This window comes from Eschrichtius robustus, chromosome 16 (assembly GCF_028021215.1).
Source record: "Eschrichtius robustus isolate mEscRob2 chromosome 16, mEscRob2.pri, whole genome shotgun sequence".
Lineage (NCBI taxonomy): Eukaryota > Metazoa > Chordata > Mammalia > Artiodactyla > Eschrichtiidae > Eschrichtius > Eschrichtius robustus.
Genome location: NC_090839.1, coordinates 54,710,293 through 54,721,127, shown reverse-complemented (window position 1 = coordinate 54,721,127; position 10,835 = coordinate 54,710,293). Strand labels below are relative to the sequence as shown.

The window sequence follows — 10,835 nt, the reverse complement described above, 5'->3', positions numbered from 1 at the left end:
TTTATTTTCTAATTCAACAGTGAAACCTGGCGAGGCAAGGAGGGCGCAGATCCCCATGACTGGCAGGAGGTACTGTGAAGTGTGTGGAGGAGAAGGGTCAGGACTGGTGCCCTGGGGAGCAGAGGACTGCACTTCACGTTGCAGACAATGCTTGAGAGGCCACTGTCACACTGCCGCGGGAGTAGCAGACTCCTTTGAAAACTTCATTTGTGGAAAGGGAAAAACAGTTATTCAGGAGGAGGGGGAGACGACCCAAGGATGGGAAGGGAAACTCTCCCTGGGGCTGGAGGAGTTGCTTCTCAGTGTCACCAGCTTTCTAGGGCCAACCACGGCGCCCTGGAGGCCCGCCAGGCTGGGCCAGCAGAGGCTGGGGCTTGGATTGCACTGCGGTGGTCGCCCCAGACGCGCTCAGGGAGGGCCTAGGGCCCCGGGTGACACTTGCTCATTGCTTATGAAGAAAGGGGACCCTCCCTTTAGGCACATGCGATAGTTGCAAACTTCCATTTATAAACAAGGTGTGCCGAGCACGAGGGCAAACATTTTCATGTCCCAAACGTCACACCCCAGTTGCTCCTTAACTAGCAGATGCCCTTAGGTTCCCCGGAGCGGGTCTGAGGGGTGTCGAGCCGCGGGGAACGGTGGTCTCTCAACGTGCCCGCAGCTCCCCAGCCCCGCAGTCCCGCAACACCCGCCCCCGCTAGTGCTTGCAGCCCGCGGCCTGGACGCAGCGCGGCCTCGGGCGGAGGGCGGCGCCTCAGCGCGCGGCCCGCCCCCGTCCCGCAGCCCTGCTGTCCTGGCGCGCGCACTGTGCGCGTACCCGGCCCTGGCGGCGACGTGCGCGGGCCGCGCGTGCGCGCTGTGGTGGGGCGAGGGGCGGCGCGGGCGCGAGTCTGTCAGTGACAGCGGGAGGGGGAGAGGGAGGGGGCTGGAGATGGTGGCGGCGGCGGCGGCTCTTCCGACATGAGGCAGTAGCGTCGCGGGGCTCGGCTGCGGCTGCGGCCGCGGCGGCATCTCTAGCTCGGGAGGCCGCCCCAGGCGTGGGCGGGCGGGCGTCCCGGGAGCGGGCTCTGCGGCAGCGCCGCGCACGGGCCGCCGGCTGAGGGGCCCGTGCCCGCCGCGCCCTGCGCTCGGCGCCCCGTGGCTCCGGGGCGCGGGGTTGGCCCCGGAGGCCGGGAGGGGCGGCGCGGCCGGGTCAGGCCCCGCTAGACGAGCCGCGCCGACGGGGGCGGCCGCAGCGCCGCGGGATCCGCAAACTTGCGCCGGGCCTCGCAGCCCGCCCGCCGCCCGCGGAGCAGCCGAGCGCGAGGGCGCCGGGCGCGGGGCGGGGGTCCGGCCGTCGGCCTTGAAGCGGCCGAGGCGCCGCTCTGTGCGCAGCATGAGGGGCCCGCGGCCGCCGCCGGGAGAGCTGTGTTTGCCAGAGCGGCCCGCGGCGTGAGAGGGCTCGGCTGGACTTTCCCTCCGGAGCCGGCGGCGGAGCAGGCGAGTGCGCGCGTAGGAAACGCACCGCGGGCTCGGGCGGCGCTGGACGGGCGCGGGGGCAGCCCCCGCTCGGACCCCCGGGTGTTCTAGGTCCGGCCCCGGTGGCTGCGGTTGGCCTCGAGGGGGGACTGTGGAGTGGCGCTCAGACATTACCCGGTTGTTGTGAGCAGACGGTGCCTTTCCCAGCAGACGGCCGGGGCCCCCACTTAGGAAACCGGTAGAGCTCGTGGCCTTCAGGTGTGCGTACCTGCAGGAACAGATCCCAGTGTAACTCTGGTTGTCTCGCTGACAGGTCCCGGTGACCCCGGCCGGGAGGCTTCCGAGCGCTCGGCAACATGGCTTCCCCGCCCCACCAGCAGCTGCTGCAGCACCACAGCACCGAGGTGAGTTGTGACTCCAGCGGAGACAGCAACAGCGTGAGGGTCAAAATCAACCCCAAGCAGCTGTCCTCCAACAGCCACCCAAAACACTGCAAGTACAGCATCTCCTCCAGCTGTAGCAGCTCCGGGGACTCAGGGGGTGTCCCCCGGAGAATGGGCGCCGGAGGCCGCCTGCGCAGGAAAAAGAAGCTGCCTCAGCTGTTCGAGAGGGCCTCCAGCCGGTGGTGGGACCCCAGATTCGACTCCATGAACCTGGAGGAGGCTTGCATGGAGCGCTGCTTCCCGCAGACCCAGCGCCGCTTCCGGTATGCGCTCTTCTACATTGGCTTCGCCTGCCTTCTCTGGAGCATCTATTTTGGGGTCCACATGAGATCCAAACTGACTGTCATGGTAGCCCCTGCTCTGTGCTTCCTCGTGGTGTGTGTGGGCTTTTTTCTGTTTACCTTCACCAAGCTGTACGGCCGGCATTACGTGTGGACCTCGCTGGTTCTCACCCTCCTGGTGTTCGCCCTGACCCTGGCTGCCCAGTTTCAGGTTTTGACACCCCTCTCAGGACGAGTTGACAGCTTCAATCATACTCGGGCAGCCAGGCCCACAGACACTTGCTTATCTCAAGTGGGGAACTTTTCCATGTGCATTGAAGTGCTCTTTTTGCTCTACACCGTCATGCACTTACCTTTGTACTTGAGCTTGATTTTGGGAGTGGCCTATTCTGTTCTTTTTGAGACCTTTGGCTATCATTTCCAAGACAAAGCCTGCTTCCCCTCACCTGGAGCAGAGGGCCTGCACTGGGAGCTGCTGAGCCGAGCCCTGCTCCACATCTGCATTCATGCCATTGGGATCCACCTGTTCATCATGTCCCAGGTGAGATCCAGGAGCACCTTCCTTAAGGTGGGCCAGTCAATTATGCATGGAAAGGATCTGGAAGTGGAAAAAGCCCTGAAAGAGAGGATGATTCATTCTGTGATGCCAAGAATCATAGCTGATGACTTGATGAAGCAGGGGGATGAGGAGAGCGAGAATTCTGTCAAAAGGCACGCCACCTCCAGCCCCAAGAACAGGAAGAAAAAGTCTTCCATACAGAAAGCCCCTATTGCCTTCCGCCCGTTTAAAATGCAGCAGATCGAAGAAGTCAGTATTTTATTCGCAGATATCGTGGGCTTCACCAAGATGAGTGCCAATAAGTCCGCCCATGCCCTGGTGGGGCTCCTCAACGATCTGTTCGGCCGCTTCGATCGGTTGTGCGAGGAGACCAAGTGTGAGAAAATCAGCACCCTGGGAGACTGCTACTATTGTGTGGCCGGATGTCCCGAGCCTCGGGCTGACCATGCCTACTGCTGCATCGAAATGGGCTTGGGCATGATAAGGGCTATCGAGCAGTTCTGCCAAGAGAAGAAAGAGATGGTGAACATGCGCGTCGGGGTTCACACAGGGACTGTCTTGTGCGGCATCTTGGGCATGAGGAGGTTTAAATTCGACGTGTGGTCCAATGACGTGAACTTGGCCAATCTCATGGAGCAGCTGGGAGTGGCTGGCAAGGTTCACATTTCCGAGGCCACCGCAAAATACCTAGATGACCGGTACGAAATGGAAGATGGGAAGGTTACTGAACGCCTCGGCCAGAACGTTGTTGCTGACCAGTTGAAAGGTATGTGCATTTCTTTGCCTCGTCATCTCCCTGCCCAATCCCATTTGTGTTGGAAAAACAAAACAGTCTCTTTCCACTGTCAGCATCTGGAGGCAGATCAGTTGTTCTCGGACACCTTGTCATGGGGGCATCTCAGGACCAGTGGGACTTTTCCCCCAGTGAGTGAGGTATCACAGATTTGTTCACACCCTGACAGTGCTGACATAGATGACACCTTTTTTTGAAGGAAGGAGAACTTTGACAATATGTATCCTGCCAGTCGGCTGTTAATGTTTCTGAGATTCTGGGGCAGGTCTGATGAGTGTAAGGGGATCGGACCCCTTCAGTGGTCAAAACTTTGAAGCACCATAAAAAATTGCCTTTGTGATCCATTTGGTCGCCCTGAAGCCCCATTAAAACGTTTTTCGCCTTTTTCCAAAAAATGTGAAGAATAAAACTTTTCTCCTCTCTGGGCCTCACTTTGCTGGGAAAAGGAAGTCGGCTCAGCCCTGCGAGACCCTTGAGAATTAGATGAAATTATGTACCCCTAAGTGCACACTGCCTTTTGCCTAGATCTCTTTTTAAAAAATGTTTGCATTTTTAGCTTTCATTTATTTAACAATGCTTTCTTATCATGGTATTTGTCTTACCTTATAGACTGCAGCATTTTAGAATATTGAACTTCTCAAACCACCAGGTGATTTGAAAGTTTAGACCCCCTCCCCCAACCCCTCAGATGTGTCCCTGTCTTAAGCTCCTTACTGCTATTCTTTATGTTTTCACTGAGCTGCTTCTTTTATTTTATTTTTCTTATTTTCACTTAGGGCAAAAATCTTTGAGGTCTGGGAAATGATGTATAAGTAAGTGGGATCAAAAGTAAGAATTCTAAGTAACATCCTCTCCCCTCCTTTTTAAAAATTGTCCTTATATTTTACTAAAGTCTTCTGGATTGAGAGGAACATCTATTTTGGAAGTATGTAGAGAAAATAACATTAATTTTTAAAAAGCCAACATTTGTAAAGCTGTATTGTGTTTTGTGGTGCCCCCACGTTGCATAATTACACAGTGAAAAGCCCCAGGGAATGGAATCCTCAGAAGGAGAAGTAACAGCTTAAATCAGAGTCAGGAGAAGTAATAGTGTAAATCAGCGCTGGTAAGTGGTTGAGTTTGAGGGCCTGGGTAGATTGTCAGCCTTGACACAGTCCCGTGTGCTCAGTTGATATTTTCTTTCTCTGCTTGTGATCGGAGTTCCATGTCATTTACTTATCTGTTATCTGGCGAGGGTGCTTTATTCTTATTCTAATTTTTCTTTATTCTGTTAATTTTGCCAGCCGTTGAAGAATTTGTGGGTAGAGTAGAAATATATTTTCACCTCATAATTCTCTCTTCCTTGAGAGCTTGCAAGGCTACCTTGATGAGGTCAGAAGCTACACTTTGTAGTTCGCTTAAGAGATTCTGCCGTGACAAGGGTCTTCCTCTGCAGGAGGGTGTCTCTTGCTCTGGAGTCTGGAGGTGCCAGTGGAGTGGGGTGCGGATGTAATCCCTGCTTGACATTTTGGCACCTTTGGGGTCTGAGTGTCTCAGGCTCTGTCCTCAGGGGTTGTGGGACAGATTTCAAAGAATGGAGCAGCGCTGTAGTACATTAGATTAAGTATGACAATGATAGCAGTTTTGCAAGTGGTGCTTTGAACAGTGTATTACTTGAATTTCAAAAATAAAAACAGATGTAATCATTAAGTATGTCTGGAAATTGCCAGGTCTTTGATTCTTTGGCAATACCCATTTTTGTTAATTTATGTGTAATTTTATTTTCAACTTACAGATCAAAGGTCTCAAAGACACTGACCAAAAAAAAAAAAGAAAAGCCAGAATGAGTTTGTTGATTTTTAAGAAAAACTCACATAGTGTAAATTTCGTAAATTAACTTTTTCTTTAAATTTGTGTACCCTGTATATTTATAAGGAAAAGTTTTAGCACTGGATGGGAGATGGGGAAGGATAGAAGGCTTAGCTTAACCAGTGATTTTTTTGTATCATATTCTCTCCTTTAACAGTTTCCCTGAGACCATGATTTTTGCTTTATTCAGCATATTTTGAAAACCTCTGGACGGGACCCCAGTAATAGAGGATGTCTACACAACTTCCTGACCTTTTTTGAAACTGCACAGTTCAATTTTCCTGACATTGTACAAATCTGCTCAGTTGAGATGATAGCATAGTTTGTAGAAGACCCTTTTCATACAGAGGACTAAGGTTATATACATAAGATTCCTTTTAGCCCATCTTTGGGTTTGTGGCAGATATTTTTCTCTACGCAGTGTTGGCATCAGCTTTTCTGATGTTGGGGTTAAAAATAACCAGTAGAGGATTCTGTAGAAATGAATATCCATTGAATAAAGTGGGGATTCCAGCACTAGCCTGGCAGTGTGAAAGGAAGCTGCCGCTCTGTAATTTGTCTGAACAGGCTTTGTGGGAAGTGGACTTTCATCATTTCTGCATATTCATTCACCCCGAGAGCATCTCTGTTGTGCTCTCACGGCGCCTGGCCCCGTAGACGCACAGGTGGAGTCGTGATGGTTTGTGACCTGGGGGAGCTCGAGGGTATAAACATCGTCGAGTCCAGAGATGGGAATGCAGTAGAGAGGTGCATGCACCTGGTGGGTCTTGAGGTCGAGCAGTGGCTTTCCAGGTGGATAAAAGAAGGACATTCGGTGCAGTGGAGGAAGCGTGGGCAAAGGCTTGGGGTTACGTTTCTTGGTGGACTGGGCAGTTTAAGTAGTTCATCAGGACAAGGAAGACTGCAATTACCCGGGAAGGAGTTTGAATTCCATCCTGTAGGTAATGGGGAGCCACTGATGGGCTTTGAGCAGGAAGCTTAGGTGATCTGATTTGCAATTTGAGAAAGTTTACTCTTTCGGTTCTAGGGAATGTGGGTTGGTGATTAGTGAGCTGTTTCAGTAAATCCCAGGCAGAGGCAATAGTGACCTGGACCAAGGTAACAACAGTGGTGGTGGAGATGAGGGGATAGATGTGAGCACTAGTAAGATCAGCTGGATTGGACTTATAGCTGTATTTAAACAGATGACAGGGGCAGGCGAGGGGCTTGATTCTTTGAACCGGAAATGGCTTTTCAAGTTTCTGGAATTGACGTGGGGACAGTTTGACATCAGGCATGGGTGAGAGGCCTTTGAAGTTTCTGTGGTGTGAATGGAAAGTGCAGGATCAAGTTGTAGAATATGAAATAGGCCAGGAGCCCCTGGCTTGTCCATTCATTCATTCAACAGATAATTTATTTTGTTTTGGGCACATTTCTAGGTGCTGGGGATACAGCAGTGAACAAAACACCAAAATTTCTGCCCTCATGGTGATTCTGTTCTAATAGGATGATCAGACAATAAACAAGTAAAAGATAAAGTTTGTGTGTGAAATTTTAGAGAGGGTGCCCAGTCACTTAGAGAGAAGGCTGAAAGAATTTTCAGCACAGGACTAGGATTTTGGAAATGATCCGGAAAGTGAGGGGCAATTATTATTAAAGATTAGGAAGAAATAGTCTGATTTGAGTGATGAGAAGAAGGGTCCTTTCACACTATTTGGGACATACCACCGGGCCCATGAGGGTACTGGCTGTTCCGTTCTGTCTTGGGCCACAAACAAAAAGGTGAGGAGTGTTGTCTAGAACTGTTAGTTTTTCCTTTCATAGGTAGAGAGTCACAAAGAAAGTGAAACTGTCAGAAAATAGTCATCTTTTCTCTTAAATACTAGGAAGACAAAACGAAGGTGCACAGTCATTCCAAATCGACACCAACACTCATGCATTTGTAGAAGGGAATGCCGGGGCTATTGCATTGTTAGGTGCAGAAACAAAACAAGACTTTCCCCCGAAACCAAGCTTTTAGCTCGGCGAAAGGTCTGTTGATGTGCATTGGTAGAGATGGTTACCCACTGGCCACCTCAGTGACCGAGCCCTTCACCATGTGCTGATGGGTGGCACTTGGAAGAGTCACTGTCTAGCCCCTGTCTGGGGCCACTCCTCAAACTGACAGTGGACAGACGCACTTGGCGCTTCAGCTTTTGCCAGCAGCTGTCCCAAACTGGATGTCTGGGCTCCCTGGTTTCCTGCCAGCTACAGTTAGGAGCCCTGGCTACACACTAGTTTGGGGTGCAGTTTGCTTGCTCAAATGCACCCCTGGCTTCAACCGGTAGCTTGGATAGTTTGTAACCCTTGCCACGGTAGTGCTCGCTCACAGCTGACCGCTTGGTGTCCGCTCTTAAGTCATGTTGAAGAGAAACTCCCTGCTCACCTGCGTCCTTGCGCGGTCTCTCTTGTGCACGTCGAAACAGCCTCTCGAGTAGCAAGGGGCAGAGATAAGATGAAGCAGAAAATTTGGCTTGACATCTGGGATCGGAGAAGACAAACAGCTGTGGAGTCCGTGCTCAGGCAGCCCCAGATGACCGTTTATTCAGGCTCCTTCAGACCAAATTATGTGGCTTCCAGAGGAGCACACAGCTGTTAATTCTTTTTAAAAAATATTTATTTATTTATTTATTTATGGATGGATGGCTGTGCGCGGGCTTTCTCTTAGTTGCGGTGAGCGGGGGCTACTCTTCGTTGCGGTGCGTGCTTCTCGTTGTGGTGGCTTCTCTTGTGGAGCACGGGCTCCAGGTGCGCGGGCTTCAGCAGTTGTGGCTCAGGGGCTCTAGAGCGCAGGCTCAGTAGTGTGGTGCACGGGCTTAGTGCGCCCGTGGTCCGCAGCATGTGGGATCTTCCCGGACCTGGGCTCGAACCCGTGTCGCCTGCATTGGCAGGTGGATTCTTAACCACTGCGCCACCAGGGAGGTGCCCCCCCCCCCCAGCTGTTAATTCTGAGGACCAGCTTTTGAGTAGAATTAGCCTTTGGCAAAGAAAGTTAAAGGTATGGTTCGCTGAATTTCAGGTGGAATGAAGGGAGGAGGGTAATCTTTTCAGGTAGACTAACTAAGAAGGAAAAATTAAAAAGAAGCAAATAGAATAAGTAAAGAAATTTCGGGGTTCTCATCTACTAGCCAGCCTTCAAATAATAATTGTGTTTCTACCTACTGGTCAGTGTCGCCTATGTACTTTGCTGTGGAATAATAATCTTGAAAAGAAGAACACAGTGAATTTTCTGTCGTGTGTGCACATGTGCTTAAATTTTCGTCTCTCTGTTGATTGGTGACTTAATTGGTATTTCTGTTTGGATTTCGATATTGTGAGAGTATAGTCATTCCACATACACACATAATAAATATTTACCATGTTAGCCATTTTTAAGCCTGTCAGCTGGATTTTCTTAACTGCTTTGGCCTTCAGTCTGTTGCATTATGTTGAAGAATGTGTGGAAAATCTGGCTCTCAGAGATACATAATTGGAAAGTGGAGGAGCATTTTGATAGCTGTTTTAGACAGTTGTGGATGTTTTTCTTTGATACTGTACCAACATCCAAGAAGTGGTAGTTTCTTAAGGGTTAGTTGCAATATGGAATCTGAAATCCTACTAATCAGTTTTTTCGTCTGCTATCAAAACCCCGTTGGATTTTTAAACGAACCTTTCCCCAGGTGTGATTTTCTAACGTCATGCATTGGTCATTTGCAAAATTATGGTTTCTTGAGTTATGCAGATCTTCCAAATGTTGACATAAGCGAAGTCTTTAAATATAGGGACGATGTCAGCTTCACAGTGGCAGATAAAAGCTTTCCAAAATTCTGGTTTTTACTTGAAAGTTTGAGTTTCATCCTTGGCAACAAATACTCTCAGTTGTTTTCCTTGAAGCGACAGACTCATTTCATTCATTTTTCAGGAACAGTCTGCCAGATACTCAAGTCTGAGTGACCATAGTCTGTCTGTGGGTCAAGTATAAATGGTGTTCCATCAAAAAAGCAGCTAGTTCAGCTTGCAGCCCAAACAGGTGTGCAGATGCTTTTGGTGACAACCCATCACGTCAGTGCTCTGGGCGGTGCTGTTCCCATGTCATCCCACAGAACATTAAAGAGACACGCACTCAAGATTTAACACAATTATTCGATTTTACTGCTTCATCAGAGGACATTCTTAAGTGCAAATGACCGTTTTTTCATTCTGCAAGTGTGTGGTGGGACAGAGCTCACTGATGACTAGCACAGTTTAGTGCCACCACCCAGTTTAGTCAGGCATCAGCAGTCTTAACCACCTTTGCTTTTGTACCATCAAGGCCAGTGTCAACACTGAGAAAGGCAAATAATGTCTTAGTGTTATTATGAAAATAGTTTTGATCTCACAGATGCCCTGTAGAAGTCTTAGGGACCCATGGGGGTCTGCACACCGCACTTTCAGAACTGCTTCCCTAAATGGTAAGATAGGAAGAGTGAGGGTTTTGTACCTACTCCCCAAACACATTCTCATGTAGATGGAACAGTTCACACTGGAATTAGGATAGACGTGTGACATTTATTGTGGAAGTAGCAAGTGACTTCAGTTCATACATTTCCTTTTTCTCAAAAAAATCCTTAGTGATTCTGCCAGATCTCTGCTGCTGGTGTTGAGGGGTCAGGATGAAGACTGTCAACTTTGTTTTTTGATTTATTTTTTGAAGGGCTCCCCCTTTGGCAGAATAGTATAGCGGTCCTGTGCGTGGGTTTTGGTTTCCCATACATTTGGATTCATTTCTCATTTCTGAACTGTGGAACCTTGGGCAAGCTAGGAATGATAGCGCCTCTGTCAGAGGCCTATTGGGAGACTCAAACGAGATGATTATTCAAGTAAAGCACTTATTAGCATAGTGACTTGATTGCAACCGGAGTTAAATAAATAATAACCAACTCTTCTGCCTGGGGAGTCACGTTTTGTACTGCACTCAAGGGTGTTCTTTTTTCCGGCACTCTGTTTGGTGCACATCTTGCATAACTGGGTACTGAAACCCAGAACACACCAGGGACTGTGATTGTGTCAGTTTCTCGAATGAAAAAGGGCAAGTGTCCAAAATACAGAACACCAATAACTTGCCCTAGTTAAACTGTAGCTGCCAGGTTTGGCAGCTTCTTTACTGAAAAACTCTAGGGAGTTTAGGCAGTATTGTTCTTGGGCTGCTTCTGGTCCCCAGAGCTTAGAGGTACTTAAGATGATGTGACCCTTGATAGTTGAGAAATTCTGGGAAAATCTTTAGCTTTGGGACTCTGGAGATATTGGACAAGGTTTACACCAGAGTAGTTAGTTATTCAGCTCTACTGTATTCTGCTGTAAACTCATTTATTTATTAAGTATCAAGTGAGTTTCTACTATTTGTGAGGCCTGGACTAGGTTCTGGAGATAGAGCTCCGTGCCCTCTTAGACCCTACAGCCTAGAAGGGAAAGTAGAC

General features: G+C 49.6%; 1 protein-coding gene across 1 annotated transcript in view; it reads left to right on the top strand.

The window, feature by feature from the left end:
- Positions 1-1,359: 1,359 nt before the first annotated feature.
- The window catches only part of ADCY9 (adenylate cyclase 9), a 126,805-nt gene continuing 117,329 nt past the window's right edge, over positions 1,360-10,835 (top strand). The window contains exons 1-2 of the mRNA XM_068565538.1: positions 1,360-1,479; positions 1,772-3,507. Coding sequence (XP_068421639.1) covers positions 1,815-3,507 — 1,693 coding nt within the window. The 5' untranslated portion in view covers positions 1,360-1,479; positions 1,772-1,814. The remainder of the gene's footprint in view (positions 1,480-1,771; positions 3,508-10,835) is intronic.